Below are 15976 nucleotides of genomic sequence, written 5' to 3'. Positions count from 1 at the left end.
GAATCAAACTATAAAGTGTTTACATGTATGTTATTTAAAGCAAGGGTTGATTCTCCTTATCGTTCTGCTGGTTTGGTGAGTTAAGCAAGGAACCGATGCAATAGTATGTAATTAAAGACGGCCCCATAGACAGGTTCTCATCTACAACTGTATGTGCCAATCAAGTAGTGTGTACTTTTATTTTGTGTATATGGCTTGATGTACTTTAAGTTTTGTGTGTTAAAGAAACATTTTGTAGGGCATGACTGCAGTATTTGTGTAGTAAGAGAAAATACATCTCGTATTTTTTTTTTTACTTGATTGATAGATGGTAGATAAATGGAACATCCTCCCAGAATTAGTAGAGGCTTATATAATGAGGGAAATGTACACGTGTATGGTATAGGCATAAAGCTATCATTGACACAAGACTGACTAAGACCCAAGTCTTTACATCAAGAAAAATGAGTGGTTGTTATCTGCTGTCACATTCTATGTTCCTGTGATAAAAATGTTCCCATAGCTCCAGGGCTAACATAAAGGACTGCCTATATTGCTTACATGTTATGTCATGTACTTTTGAAAACTCGTTTTTGATGTTTCTTATGTATATATTTGCACACTTCTGTATTATTAACAGGCTTGGGAACGTTTGGAAAAAGCAGAACATGAGAGGGAACTTGCACTCCGCAACGAGCTGATTCGCCAGGAAAAACTGGAGCAGTTGGCTGCTAGGTTTGACCGTAAAGCTGCAATGAGAGAGACTTGGCTGAGTGAGAACCAACGCCTTGTCTCCCAGGTAACGCTTACTCTTATTTGGAAACAATCGCTGGAAAATGGATTTGGATATTTTGTATTTATGCTTTAGTGAATTAAATGTATGCTGAGAAGGGTAGCAACATAATTATATTTTTTAAGGTAACTCCTGTTGGGTAAACATCCTCCATAAATTATCGTTCACCATTTTTCTGTTCTTGAGCAGGATAACTTTGGTGTGGACCTAGCTGCTGTGGAGGCTGCGGTGAGGAAGCATGAAGCCATTGAAACAGACATTGTGGCATACAGCGAGCGCGTACAAGCAGTGAATGCTGTTGCAGATGAACTCGAGGCAGAGAATTACCATGACATTCGAAGGGTGCTGGCTCGCAAAAGTAATGTGACCCGATTATGGGATTATCTAAGGGAGCTTGTGGCTGCCAGAAGACAGAGACTTCTAATGAACCTGGAACTTCAGAGAATGTTCCAAGATCTGCTGTATCTTATGGACTGGACTGATGATATGAAGGTATTTAAGGATTTAAAACATGTTTTAGTCTGTTTATTTTTTCAATTTGCAGGGGAATGCATGTCAGAGGAGGTAGAAACACTAGATTAATTAAGATTTTTACTTCACAGGCCCGTCTACAGTCTGAAGACTATGGCAAACATCTTCATGGGGTTGAAGACCTACTACAAACACACAACTTGGTGGAGGCAGACGTCACTGTTCAGGCAGAACGTGTTAAGTCGGTTGCAAGTGTGGCACAGAAATTTATGACTGATGGTGAAGGTAAGTTATATTGTGTATTAGGACCTACTTTAGCCCTTTAAGGAACACAAATCTAAATGAATAACAGGGAAGAAAGCAAGACTGGGAGGGCAATACTGGCCAGAGAAAATTTGTGGCTTAATAAATAATACAGTATCCACAAAGAATGACACGGCCTTCAAGAATACATTTTATAAAGGTATGTAAAAGATTAATGTTTATAATTTGTCCATGTCAGGTTACAAACCATGTGATCCAGAGATGGTGAAAACCCGTGTCCTTCTCTTGGAGCAACGATATGCAGAGCTGTGCGATCTCTGTGCTGCCAGACGGGCCAAGCTGGAGAAATCTCTTCGTCTCTGGAAATTCTTCTGGGATATGGGAGAGGAAGAAGCTTGGATCCGTGAACAGTCTCGAATTCTGCTGTCAGATGATTATGGCAAAGATCTCACCAGTTCCTTGAGGCTGATAAGTAAACATAATGCTTTCCGTGATGAAATGAGTGGACGCCACGGGCCATTGCAACAGACAGTGGCAGAAGGCGAGGAACTGGTCTCTCAGGGCCACTTTGGAGCTGGAGAAATTAAGGAAAAGATTGCTGATGTGAGTGGTCAGTGGAAGGAACTAGAAGCTTTAGCCGAAGATAGAGAAAAGAGATTAAGAGAGGCTTACAGTTACTACCAGTTTCAAGCGGATGCCAATGATGCAGAGGCCTGGCTTCTTGATACATTACGTCTGGTTTCAACCAGTGATGTGGGCCATGATGAATACTCAACACAAACACTGATTAAAAAGCATAAGGATGTTGAAGAAGAGATTCTGAATCATCGTCCAGCAATTGATGCCCTGCACGAACAAGCCCGCAGCCTACCACCATCTTATGCTCACTCACCAGAAGTTGATGGACGTCTTCCAGCATTGGAGCAGCGTTTTGACGAACTGGTAGCTCTGGCTTCCCACCGTAAACAAGCTCTTTTAGATTCCCTGGCACTTCATAAAATGTTCAGTGAGGCTGATGCTTGTATATTGTGGATTGATGAGAAGGAGCAGTGGTTAAATGGTATGGAAATTCCAGACAAGCTTGAAGATCTAGAAGTGGTTCAGCAAAGGTACATTTTATAATTTAGGTTTGGTCAATGATCTCCTCTTTTAACGGATATATGCCATTTTGTTAGTATATAATTATGGGTGGTTGGAGAAACACTCCTTTGACTAATCGGTTCATGGTTCACTAGTTTTATAAAATTTTTACTTGACCATTAATTTCCCTATGTTTATGCTGTGCTGTTATATTTTGTAGATTTGAGACACTGGAAGCAGAAATGAATAACTTGGCATCCAGAGTGGCGTCTGTAAATGAAGTGGCTGGACAGTTATTGAGTATAGATCAGAGAAATGAAGATAGTATTCGGAAAACACAGGATCAGCTAAATGCTCGGTAAGTGGCTGGTTCCTAAAATAATAATAATTATTATTATTATTTTCCCCTTGGTATGATTTCAACTCTAAATATATATATATTTTTTTTTTACACATCAGAATGACCTTAGTCTTGAGAATGCAACAGGTTAACTAACCAGTATAGTTCAGAAATTTCAGCAAACCTATCTTTTTTTTTGGTTACTGCTAATGCTTAACATATTATGAAACAAATAATACTGTGCACTACTAAGTACTCTCATTTAATGCTTTGCTTCGTGTGTGAATTCATATCAACATTTGTTTTTGGAGTATTTCTGCATAAGTAGCATAGACTGTTACATAGCTATAATTATTCTAAAGCCAATCCCATTCTTTGTTGCAAATGGAAAACTCTATTGTTAACCACATGCTCTACCTAATTATGTCATGCACTCCCTATTTCCCTTTTTCTGCTTCCCTGATGAGTAATTTAGAACGTGTGCTTTTCTATTATCTCACGATTACAATGAACAAAATTGTATCTTTACAGTTGGAATCAGTTTCGTCAGCTTGTTGGTCAAAAGAAGAATGCTCTTGATTCTGCCCTGGATATTCAGAATTACCATCTTGAATGCAATGAAACAGTATGTTGGATGAGGGAAAAGACTAAGGTCATTGAGTCCACTCAGAGCCTGGGAAATGACTTAGCAGGTGTTACTGCCCTCCAGCGCAAGCTTACTGGCATGGAGCGTGACTTGAAGGCTATTCAGGGTAAGGTTGGAGACCTTCAAGAAGAGGCAGAGAAGCTAGCATCTGAGCATCCTCACAGAGCATCTGCCATTAAAAGCCGGTTGTCAGAGATTGATGAGACCTGGGGGGAACTGAAGGATACCATGAAAAGACGAGAGGAAACTTTGGGGGAAGCAAGCAAGCTGCAAGGCTTTCTGCGTGACTTGGATGATTTCCAAAGCTGGCTTTCACGGGCACAGACAGCAGTTGCCTCTGAGGATGTTCCAGCTGACTTAGTAGAAGCAGAACGCCTTCTGGCACAACATGAAGGCATAAGGAATGAGATTGAGAATTATGGAGCTGATTATCGAAGAGTAAGGGAAGTTGGTGAAGAAGTGACACATGGGCAAACAGATGCACAGTACATGTTCCTTCAACAGAGGCTTAAGGCACTCGACACTGGTTGGAATGAGCTTGGGCAGATGTGGGAGAACAGACATCAGCTTCTCTCCCAAGGCTACAGCTTCCAGGTGTTCCTGAGGGATGCAAAACAAGTAGAAGGCTTTCTCAATAACCAGGTGAGCATTGTGTGCCAAGCTGCAGGAAAACTTGCCTAAAGATTTAAACTAAAAAAAAAAGGTATAAAAGTAAAAAAAAACCTATATGGCATTCCTTTGGCATTGCCCCCCCTTTTCCTTTTTTCTTCTACCTTATGAGTAACTCTACATTACAATTGCATCTGTACCAACAATACATTCTAAGCATTATTTTTTCAGGAGTATGTCCTATCCCATACGGAAATGCCTAGCACTCTCCAGGCAGCCGAAGCTGCAATCAAACGTCATGAAGACTTTATGACCACCATGGATGCTAATGAAGAGAAGATCCAGAACCTAGTGGACTCTGGAAGGAAGCTGATACAAGAACAGAATATCAATTCTGAGAAGATTCAAGAGAAGGTCACTTCAATTGATGACAGGTGAGAGAATAGTTATGGCCAATGAAGATGGAGTTTTAGCCCATTAGCATCTGGAGTGGCACTGTCAGACATTCTTTTTTGTGGGAAATCATAAAACTGGTAGTTCCCTTACAAGAGTAAGCTTTACTCTTGTAATTACCAGGTACACAGCAAGCAATAACAAATACAATAATTTTTATTTCTTAGACATAAAAAGAACAGAGAAGCTGCCAATGATGTTTTGAATCGCTTGAAGGACAATCGTGATCTTCAGCACTTTATGCAGGACTGCCAAGAGGTACTTGTTGTTCAGCAATATCGGGCTCGTACCGTGTTGGTGTAAAATATTATATAGTTGTGTGAGCATGTGTTTGACATAACTGCCACTGTTTAGTATTAGAATGGTAAGACATTTACATATGTAAGGATAAAAGGCCTGTACAGATGAGGTAGACCTCATTCAAGTGTATGATGTATATATTAAGTTGTTTTTCTTCTAGCTAACTCTGTGGATCAATGAAAAGATGCTCACAGCTCAGGATGTCTCATATGATGAAGCTCGAAATCTGCATAGCAAATGGCAGAAGCATCAGGCTTTCATGGCTGAGCTAGCATCAAATAAAGATTGGCTAGACAAGATTGACAAGGTAAGGGTTGTGATATTGTAGCCAATTAACAAAAGCGGAACGACAATATGTCTAATTGTCTCTTTCACCAAACAGATCTTAGCCCTGGACTTTTTTCTCAATTTTCCCGCTTACTTTTTTAACACATAATTTTCTCCCATTCAGGAAGGGCATCAGCTCATGGCCGAAAAGCCAGAGCTTGAACCTGTGGTGAGAGAGAAGTTGGACTCTCTTCATTGCCTGTGGGACGATCTGGAATCCACCACCCAAAGTAAAGCACAATGTCTGTTTGATGCCAATAGGGCAGAACTTTTCACTCAGAGCTGTTCTGCTCTGGAAAGTTGGTTGCAAAATCTAGATGAGCAGCTACAATCCGATGATTATGGGAAAGATCTCACTAGTGTTAACATTCTACTGAACAAACAGCAGGTAAATATGGCACACGTTTAACTCCTTGGTAACATGTTTACAGGCCAAGCATATATTTTACAGTTACCTAATTAAAAATATTTTTATATACAGATGCTGGAGAACCAGATGGAAATAAGAGAGAAGGAGCTAGAGGCTATTCAGACTCAAGCACAGGCCTTGGGACAGGAAGATGCCAACATCGTGGAGGTTGATTCCAAGCACAAGACTGTTGCGGATAAATTCTCCACCTTACGTGCACCTCTCAACGACAGGAGGAATTTGCTTCTAGCATCCAAGGAAGGACATCAGTTTAACAGGGACCTTGAGGATGAAATAGTAAGAAACAATGTGCCAAGGCCCAGCTTTATGATTACATTTCATTATACTGTGCCATTCAAGTATGCCCTACCCTAAACCTGTCTCACACACACACACACACACACACACACGTACGTACATACACTACCGAATTTCGATGACGACTTTCCACAAGACTTTGGAGTGTTTCTGTTTCCCATCATGTAAAATAAGACATATACACTGTGTGCAGTTGTGTTGTATTGAGGCTTATTTCTTTTCCAGCTTTGGGTCAAGGAAAGGATGCCAATGGCTGTTTCAACTGAGCATGGAAAAGACCTTCCTACAGTGCAGCTTCTTATAAAAAAGAATCAGGTAGGTTCCCATTTCCTAATTAATAGGAAAGTTTTTACTCTATTTTGAGAACATCCTCATGGGTAGGCTTTTTTTCTATTTAAGAATTGAAAAATCATCCTGTAGCGCCTTTTGTTCATGAAGTTTTGATTCTTTCCCACCAGACATTACAGAAGGAGCTCCAAGGACACCAGCCTCGAATCGATGACATCTTAGAACGGGGAAAGACGACGGTTAAGAACAATGTGCTAGATGCACAGGAGATAAGAGAGAGGTTAGACTTGTTAAAGAGCACATGGGACGAGTTGGGAGCAGAGGCTGCAAAGCGCCATGCTCGTCTTGAAGACTCTCAGGCTGCTCAACAGTTTTATGCAGATGCTGCTGAAGCTGAAGCTTGGATGGGTGAACAGGAGCTTCACATGATGTCTGAAGAAAAGGCCAAGGTTTGTTAAACGCAAAAAGCACATCTTAATTAAATAATATTTTGTGACTTTGCCTCTAATGGATGTCTACAATACCATCTTCAGTCTTGTATAAATGTGTTTTTGTTTATACTTTTAGGATGAGATAGGTGCGCAGGCTATGCTTAAGAAACATCTAGTGATGGAGCAGGCACTTGATGACTATGCAGAAACTATCCATCAACTCGCCAATTCTAGTCGGGATATGGTTTCTAGGGGTCATCCGGAGAGGTGAGTAGAGCAAAGTAATAGCAAATCTAGTATACACTTCACCAATGCAGGACCTATGAATTGTCCTATGAAAACAGCTGTTAAAAGCATTGGCTACCTTTGTTTAAAACTCGTATACAAAATACACATGGTTCATTTTAATTCTTCCTTATGAACGTACTTATTCTTGTTATAACAGCGATCGTATCACCATGCGTCAAGGGCAGGTGGACAAGCTGTATGCCAGCTTGAAGGACCTGGCAGAGGAGAGGCAAGGAAAGCTGCAAGAGCACCAGAGACTCTGTCAGCTTAAGAGGGATGTGGAGGACCTCGAGCACTGGATCTCTGAGCGTGAGGTGGTGGCAGCTTCCCATGAATTGGGACAGGACTATGAGCATGTAACGGTATGTGATACATATATACATTTACACTATTATGTTCACGTAAAGAATGTGGGAACAATACAATTTACTGGCGGAGGGTCAATTTAGAACCTTCACTTGAAGTTTGCTCAAAAGTGTGTGTGGGGGGGTTCTCATAGAGATCTGCAATCTGTTCCTTGTTTATCCATACAATTACATACTATACTCCATAGTGGATATATATTTCCAATGCCTTTCAAACACGAGGATAATTGTGTTTGTAAACTCAGTAAATTTGTGTTGATTGTCAGGGCTGTCCAACATGGAGAGCATTAGATTTGGGGTCTGATTTTGTGTTCAATGACAAGCGTGCTCTGCAAAATAATAAATGAGACATGACTGAGAAGGGTTTGGGCATTCGATGATGTTCCTAATACTAATAATAGTTTTAAACTGAGCAGCATAAGTGAGTCTTTTTTCCTCTTCTTTACAGTCCAAAACATTAGCTACAATGCTATTGAAACTGAATACATATACTACTTAACATATTTGTTTATTAAGAATGACTCCTTTTTATATCTTTAGATGTTGAGAGACAAATTCCGAGAATTCTCCCGTGATACCAGTAATATTGGTCAGGAGCGCGTTGATGGTGTGAACCTCATGGCAGATGAGCTTATTTCCTCTGGCCACTCGGAGAATGCCACTGTTGCAGAATGGAAGGATGCTCTTAATGAAGCCTGGGCTGACCTTTTAGAGATGATCGACACAAGAAGCCAGATGCTGGCAGCTTCCTATGAGCTCCACCGTTTCTACCAGGATGCCCGTGAGACCCTGGGCCAGATCCAGGACAAGCAGAAGCTGATGCCAGATGAGACTGGCAGAGACCTTAATACTGCGGAAGCAATGCAGCGCATGCACACTACTTTTGAACATGACATTCAAGCACTTAGTGCACAAGTAAGCAGAACTAAGAAAATGTGTATAGTACACGGCTACTGGTCTTAAATGTGGGTGGTCTAGGTAGACAACAGCTGTTATAACAGTAATTTTTGAGATAAAGTAACCAGTAGAGTGTGGTGAGAACTAAATTTTGCAATGAAGAGCAATCAACACAGCAGAAGATGGGTTCTGCACCTGCTTTTTGATATAGAACCATAATGTTAGTATAGGCAACACATGGTACATGTGGTAATCCTGTATGCTCTGCATTGTACCCAAAGCTTTTTATCAAGCTACAATCTTTTTTTTTTTTTTCTTTCTTTTTCTTGGGTTTCTATGTTTCCATCAAAAGACATGACTTCATTTTTCTCTCTTTTGCACTGCATCAGGTGAAGCAGGTCCAGGAAGATGCCTCTCGTCTGCAGAAAGCGTACGCAGGTGAAAAAGCTGCAGATATCCATCGTCATGAGCAGGCAGTGACAGAGGCATGGGGGGAACTGCAGAATGCTAGCAGCGCCAGGCGGCAGCTTCTTCTCGACACAGTGGAGAAATTCCGTTTTTTCAGGATGGTTCGAGATCTTATGCTCTGGATGGATGATATCAACCTTCAGATTGATGCTCAAGAAAAGCCACGGTGAGATATCCCCCTTTCTACTTTGTATCTTTTTTGGGTGAAGTATATTAAACGGGTCACTGGTTATAAGCCCTACATGAAAATTACTATCTTACTTACCATATGTATGCCCCACCTGTTATGTCAATATATATTCTGTGTCTATTTACCAGTGATGTATCGTCAGCTGATCTGGTCATCAAGAATCACCAAGGCATCAAGGCAGAAGTTGATGCCCGAGCAGACAGTTTTACTACATGTATAGATCTTGGCAACTCTCTCCTAGAGAAAAATCACTATGCCTCAGATAAGGTACAACCCTGTCTCCATTTTCTTGTTGGTTGAAGCTCCTTTTGTCTAAACTTCATGTCTAGTAGCTTAGATTTGGAGTGGCACTTCTCAATATGAAGGATGCTCAGTGTTCAGTTGTCAATGAATACATTGAATATTTTTGTATATTTACAACATAAAAAGTAGGGGATTTTAAACAGAAGCAGCAGTTTCATGGCACTAAACTATCATCCTAAAACAAAAGTTGTCTGTTGCAGGCAAAGCATCATAGGAATTGTAGGTTAGAGTGCTAAACATTAAAATAGGCTTTTATTCTGTATATTGGTCTATATGCTATGAATGTTTGCAAATTGGATTTTTTATTTTTGCATCATATATATATATACATATATATATATATATGTGTATGTATATATGTATGTATATGTATGTATGTATGTTATATCTGCTTAGTTAAATGTACAATCAACACTAGGCATCTAATATCATAGTTGTTGGGTTTCAAATTTAAAGCTTTGGAATTGAACTATGCCGCTCAAAGCTCTCCCCTGGCCTTTTTGATACAGCAAACTAGCTTTATCATAAGCCTTCACAGCACATATAACCAGAGTTGGGTATTTCCCGTTTTTTTTCCACAAATCTTTTCTCTTTCCCCCTAATCATTTTCTTGTTTTCAGATATCAGAGAAACTAGAACAGCTGCAGGAAAGAAGGCAGGAGACTGAGAATAAATGGAAGGATAAAATGGAATGGTTGCAGATTGGTAAGTGGTAATATATTCTTAAAGAAGAAAGTGTTTGCAAGTGGTGTTTCTTACACTTTTTAATGCATACCTCCATTTTTTTAGTCCTAGAAGTGTTGATGTTTGGAAGAGATGCTAATGTGGCCGAAGCTTGGCTCTCCAGTCAGGAACCCATCGTCCGATCTTCAGAACTTGGGGGGAATGTAGATGAGGTGGAGAGCCTGATCAAGAGGCATGAAGCCTTCCAGAAGTCTGTGGCAACTTGGGATGAGAGAATCTTGCTTCTGGAAAAGCTCACCATGGTGAGAAGTCGGAAAATTGGCATAATATTTTATGAGAAATATGTGTACCACTCAATGCATAGAAAAGATTTGTATGAATATTTAAGGGTAGTGTATTTTTCACACATTTATTACAATCTCAATGAAGAGAACTCTTGATCATTTAATTAGTTGGAAAATTGTGCTGACCATTGGAGACTTTCATTTAACAACCTGAATATTTATTACACAGTCTGTGCGTTAGATTTATTTTGTTCTATTCTGTTTGTCCTCTACTTTTAGTTGGAAGAAAAGGAAATGCGACGGCGCCGCGAAGAAGAAGAGAGGAAAAGAAGACCGCCAACCCCACCTCAGCCTGAAGAGGATGAGGATAATTTACAAACTCAAATCAAACAGTCTACTGAAGACCAAACCATTCTTGCTAACATTCTAAATGAAAGGTTAGTTTTTATTTCCCAGTGAACATATGTACGATAAGCGAATACTCCAGCCAAGCTTATACGTCTGACTGTATGGGGCAGAAGACTGCAGTGTTGTAAAGGCTAATAATCGCAATGCACTTAATTAAGTGTGTATGTTAGACTACCAGTAGCCTGAAGTGGTGGGGATTGTTAATTTACAAATATGTTGAGAAAAGATGAAATATTTCATGCTGCCAACCAGCTCCAGCACTGGCTCTGTAATAGTTCTAGGGGTCTAATGGTACTCCCCACATCCATGTGCAGAAAGCTCTCCCATTTCTACGAGTGCGCTCCTTCCATTGATTGGCTCCTTCTTTGGTGGGGCTGTATGGGGCTTACCCTGTAAGAAAGACCAACATGGCTGTGAATACCAAATTGTTAAATCTACAAGCTTGCTTTATACATTACACAGAGCCACTTTCACTTTTATTGCTAGAGAAACTTAATAGAGTTGATCGTTCATAATGCATAGATAAACAAGTGGGGTGGAACTTTAATTTTGCCTCCACTTACTTGCACTTTGCTTAGTTAATATACCAGTCATTTGTGCTTTATTTCATATATACATATTTCAAAAAAAAAAATTCTAATGCCATTGCGGCATACATGACCGGTGTAGAAATTTATTTTCACATTATACCTTTGGTAAATTACACTGCTCCGGACAAGCCGATTTCCTTCCATATGGTTCCGAAACTGGCCTAATTTGAAATGTTTAGCAAGCAACGCTGTAAGAGACGCTGCACAATTTTGGCAAGCAGGTGTACCGAATAAGTACCAGCATAAGAAAATCCAAAAATATTGGTCCTGTTTATTGACATCTTTTGTACCAAATGGTGACAGCCGTTTGAAAAATGTCCTTTCCATGGTGTGAACTACTTAGTTGCAACACCTTCTAGAGAGAGTCTTGCTTGTGACAGCGTGTCTATTTCCTGATGGTACTATCTGTACCTGCATGATTGAAAAATCAAGACCTTTGCTTCTGAGTTATCTTATTTTGATTAAAATTGTTTTTTTTCATTTTATTTTCGTTCAGGCTTCAGAATCCTTCCCAGGAACAGGTGTCGGTAAATGGCCTGTATATGGATTCAGTTTCAGAATCGCCACAGGTATGCCTGGTTGTTCTCATTTGTATTTAAATCTGCATATGATAAAACATAGAAGAGCTGCTTGCCCTTTTTATCCTGCCTGTCCACTTTATAAACTAATTACTTCTGTTTTTCTTTGCTGGAAACCAAACTTTTATTTTTTTTGCATCTGTACCGGGCTACAGCCACCTTCTGAGCGTCTTTTACAGCAGAACATGCTTTTTCTTTAATACTTCAGCCCATCCAGTACTAAAGTGACAATGTGCGTTTTTGTTTTTAAAGCCGTCAACTGATACACGGAAGTTTGACGACAGCTTATCTGAATACCAGGTAGGGGCTAGAGTCTGTACAGCAGGTCTCACATTGCACTGTGTAAATAATGTGTACTCAGAATGACATCTCTATATTATGGTTGCAGTGCCCCTGGTATTGTATCTAATTAACCTCTTAAGGACAATGGGCGGTCCCTAAACCCATTGAAAACAATGCATTTTGAGCCCGTTCATGCACGGGCTTTGTCATTAAGGGGTTAAAATAGTTGCAGAAGCCCTGACAAATATTACTGCATAAAAGCTGCACTTTGCATTGTCATTACTATAGCTTGCCTTCTTTTATTCAGGGTTTTGACCAAGCAGATATTACCAATGGGGCCAAAGCAGATGTTACGGGCAAGGATGGGAGCCCACCACCCTCACCGCAGCTTCAGGAGAGGCCAACTTTCTCCCCAATCAACATCCAGTCGTCCACTTTGCCAATCAGCATACCAGAACCTCTCGCTTCAGAGCAAATGGAGGGGATGTTGCATCGTAAGCAGGAAATGGAGTCCCACAACAAAAAAGCTGCAAACAGGTAAATGTTCAAATAAGAAGCCATTTATATTTGGATAATTTGGTTACCACTCCCTTGGTCTCTTACTAGGAGAGTTGGTTGGGTTTATAATGTATTTAGGCTTACTTGAATAAACTCAATATGATTACTTGTTGTCTTCAACTGAAGTGTTTTTATATCTCCCCCACATTGTCACTTCCTTTCACTCTCTACTTGCAGATCTTGGCAGAATGTCTATTGTGTTTTGAAGAAAGGCAGCCTTGGTTTCTACAAAGACGCTAAGAGTGCAGGCAGTGGGATTCCGTATCACAGCGAGGTTCCTATCCCACTGGCTGGTGCTCAGTGCAGCGTGGCCCATGACTACAAGAAGCGCAAGAATGTCTTCAAGCTCAGGTGATTAAAGATAATGGGAGGTGCACAGTGTGAGCTGGGGGTAATTCACAGTCTTGACAGTCTCTGAGGCTGAATTGTCCATTCCTACACTGTATCATGTAAACCTTAAAATATTCTGTAATGTAATGAAACAGTCATTTTCCACAATTGTGTTATAAATAAAATACAAACATACATGCATTCATGCACTCATACACAAGTAATAGAAACCCTATGTGTTAATATCAACTGCATGACTACTCTTCCTTATTCAGTTATATCTTGGCTTTAAAAGGAATACATGAGGTGTGTTATGTACTGATTTATGTCCCGCATCATATCCTGCGGTGTTGTACAGATGTGAACCTTTAATAGTTTTCTAATACGGTTTGGGAAAATCAAAGTCTAGCATAATCTTAGCAGTACGGCAATATTATTCAATGAAAATATAACAATTGTTGGGTGTTAAGTATTTTTTAAGTTTTCGTATTTTTTTCCCCAGCCTATCTGATGGCAAGGAATACCTTTTCCAAGCAAAGGATGAGGTAAGATTGAATTACTGTTACATGAAACCTGATGATTTGATATAAAAACACTTCAAGTTGAAGACAAAATAAAGCAGTTTATGCCTTCAAATGTGTCCATATACAATATACGGAGGGATTAAATATTTTCAATGAAAAGAAGGATCAATGGGTAATGAGTAACTAACCTGCAATTGTACAAAAAAAAAAATACCTTTTCAACTATTTATCTAGACACCTAACACTGAATTTGTTTTCTAAATCTAAAGCCACATAGTAAATGTTAAGGTGCTTTGCAACATATTAACGCTCTGTTTTGGTGAGCGAAATCCCCTTGCAGTCATTTAGTTCAATAATTCTTGTTATGAAAATAGGACAGCACGCTACATTTCCTTTATGACGGTCATGTAATATGCTAATGTATTGTCTTCTTTTCATTAATCTCTTAGGCCGAGATGAGCAGTTGGATGCGAGTGATCAATGCTTCGCTGCCTTCATCTCCTGGAGATCCCTCAGATCGCTCCCCAGGGCTTCCTAAGAGCATGATACGCTCTATGACAATGCCACCGGTGTCGCCCAACAGTGCCATGGAAGGACAAGTCACGCTACGCAGCAAGGAAGGAAAAGAGAAAGACAGAGAAAAGAGGTTTAGTTTCTTTAAGAAGAAGTAAATTGCTTGATGGTCATCAAGAAAACATTGTGTTTCAGATCTTCACTGCTGATCAGACCCTGTGAATCCAACAGAATGGGACCTGTGGGAAAGGGAGGAGGGGACTAGAGTGGTTGTATGGCATTTTATATATAATTATACATAATGTGCACCTCCAGTGACAAACAGACATTGAGACCCTATGAGTGCAACGTAGCTGGTGTATTGTCGGGGCAAGCTCCTCTTGCACTGAAAAGTTGAGCTGGAGTTGGCTTCTGGGGCCCTTGTAATGAGGCATATAAGCCATTCATGAGGGGGTTGTTTATTACGTCATTCTCTTTTCTTCTAAGTGGGGTCTTTCATTGTTATGCGCATGTCCAGTCATAGTCTCTAACATGACATCTGGCGTCAGAGACCTATTCAACATTAGAAGCATATAATGGAGATGCAATAAACTGAAAGAACTCGGCTATATGACTTCTCTCACTGATGCTTTCAAATATCCTGATTATTTCCCATTATTTTATCTTTATGTTGCACAGAGTACTATATACTTTTTCAAAAAGCAAAAATAAGAAAAAATGAATTCAAATAAAGGTTCTCTCTGACTTGAGTACTGATCATATATGGGATATACACGTGGTTAACCGATCCCACATACTGCATGTAAAAATGTATGACTAGCAGAAAAAAATGGCTGATGCGGTCACCTTATCAACCTGCATTGGAAAATAACCACAGCAATGCAGGTTTTAAGCAGTGCACCCTAAACACGTTTTGCACTAGACATTTAAACCAGGTGGTTTCAAATTTGGCCAACATGTCATAATCCTACCAGAAAATTCCTTTGTGCGTGCTTCTGATGCTTAAAGGGTTAAAACCTGCCTCCTACCAGCCATTTAGGAATGCAAATAGTTGCTTCTGTTTTGTGTTTAGACTTGTTATAGAAAAAAAATGGTTTATAGTAGACATAACAAAATTACAAAGACACGCAATATCACAGTGAAGCAAGAACATACATTGAAATGCTATTTTTGGGTAAACTATGCATGAAAGTGTTTTTACCCATGTTTATAAGGACATTATATACAACACTTGGAGTTCTTAGAAGTTATCTATCAGAATTTCGTTATTGCACAGAAGCCTGTGTTTGCCTCACCAAGCCTCTTTCAACAGAAATGGATAAAAGGTACTTTGTTGAATCTTTTATGACACCTCTAGATAGGTAATGCAATTATGAATGTATTTTTCTTAGTGTCTGGAAGAAGAAATATGGGCACAATTGAAAAAGGGTGCCATCTCACCTAGAGGCAAAAGTAGTCCTTGCGTGCATGAAATTTAGAGTGTTAAAATGTTTAACTTAATACTACACAACATGGCGAAAGAGTATTTTATTTTGTGCCTTTAGAGGTATTTGCAGAAGACAACAAAACTACTGTACTTTGAACATTAAGTATCGGCCCACTGGGGTGTTTGCCAGATCAGAACTGGGGTGGCCATACGGCATGTAGGACAAAGTTTAAGTGAGCCACTGGGCCTATTTTCAATTGCAAAATTCTTATAACTTCGTACTGTGTGGGCTGTTTGTGCTTTAACTGCTTGGGGATATTTTTGTTCCGGTCTGACCCTGCTGCAGAAGACCTTTATTTGTCCTACGGAGAAAGCGTGCCATTAAGAAGCTTTGAAGTGATTTTTTTTTTTTTTTAACGTAGAGGATCCATAAAATGGTTCTTCTTCTTCTTCTTCTTCTCATTGCCTCCAACACATAACCCTGGGAGGGTTATAGCATTTATTAACAAGAAGAGGGAGTCTCATAAAGCAAATACATGCAGTATTGAAGGCAACTGTAACCTTTTACATAGGAGGTTAT

At 39.8% G+C, this 15976-nt stretch overlaps 2 protein-coding genes across 5 annotated transcripts in view; one reads left to right on the top strand and one right to left on the bottom strand.

Moving 5' to 3' along the window:
* Positions 1-14719, top strand: part of SPTBN2 (spectrin beta, non-erythrocytic 2) — a 66641-nt gene extending 51922 nt beyond the window's left edge. For 2 of the 4 annotated variants that reach the window (XM_053449404.1, XM_053449405.1), the window contains 27 exons: positions 620-778; positions 962-1264; positions 1375-1528; positions 1746-2616; positions 2808-2945; positions 3459-4215; positions 4414-4616; positions 4803-4893; positions 5096-5242; positions 5387-5650; positions 5744-5968; positions 6215-6304; positions 6448-6726; positions 6845-6975; positions 7154-7358; positions 7902-8276; positions 8648-8892; positions 9045-9183; positions 9840-9924; positions 10009-10205; positions 10467-10624; positions 11682-11754; positions 12016-12063; positions 12353-12582; positions 12781-12954; positions 13436-13478; positions 13907-14719. In XM_053449404.1, coding sequence (XP_053305379.1) covers positions 620-778; positions 962-1264; positions 1375-1528; positions 1746-2616; positions 2808-2945; positions 3459-4215; positions 4414-4616; positions 4803-4893; positions 5096-5242; positions 5387-5650; positions 5744-5968; positions 6215-6304; positions 6448-6726; positions 6845-6975; positions 7154-7358; positions 7902-8276; positions 8648-8892; positions 9045-9183; positions 9840-9924; positions 10009-10205; positions 10467-10624; positions 11682-11754; positions 12016-12063; positions 12353-12582; positions 12781-12954; positions 13436-13478; positions 13907-14128 — 6006 coding nt within the window. In that variant the 3' untranslated portion in view covers positions 14129-14719. Of the gene's footprint in view, positions 1-619; positions 779-961; positions 1265-1374; positions 1529-1745; positions 2617-2807; positions 2946-3458; positions 4216-4413; positions 4617-4802; positions 4894-5095; positions 5243-5386; positions 5651-5743; positions 5969-6214; positions 6305-6447; positions 6727-6844; positions 6976-7153; positions 7359-7901; positions 8277-8647; positions 8893-9044; positions 9184-9839; positions 9925-10008; positions 10206-10466; positions 10625-11681; positions 11755-12015; positions 12076-12352; positions 12583-12780; positions 12955-13435; positions 13479-13906 lie in introns of all 4 variants that reach the window. The other 2 variants (XM_053449402.1, XM_053449403.1) reach the window with 1 other exon arrangement.
* The window catches only part of LOC128467717 (RNA-binding protein 4B-like), a 43859-nt gene that overhangs the window by 9002 nt on the left and 18881 nt on the right, over positions 1-15976 (bottom strand). The window lies entirely within an intron of this gene.

This window comes from Spea bombifrons, chromosome 10, assembly GCF_027358695.1.
Source record: "Spea bombifrons isolate aSpeBom1 chromosome 10, aSpeBom1.2.pri, whole genome shotgun sequence".
Lineage (NCBI taxonomy): Eukaryota > Metazoa > Chordata > Amphibia > Anura > Pelobatidae > Spea > Spea bombifrons.
Note: the sequence above shows the minus strand (reverse complement) of the source record. Positions and strands in the feature narration are given on the sequence as shown.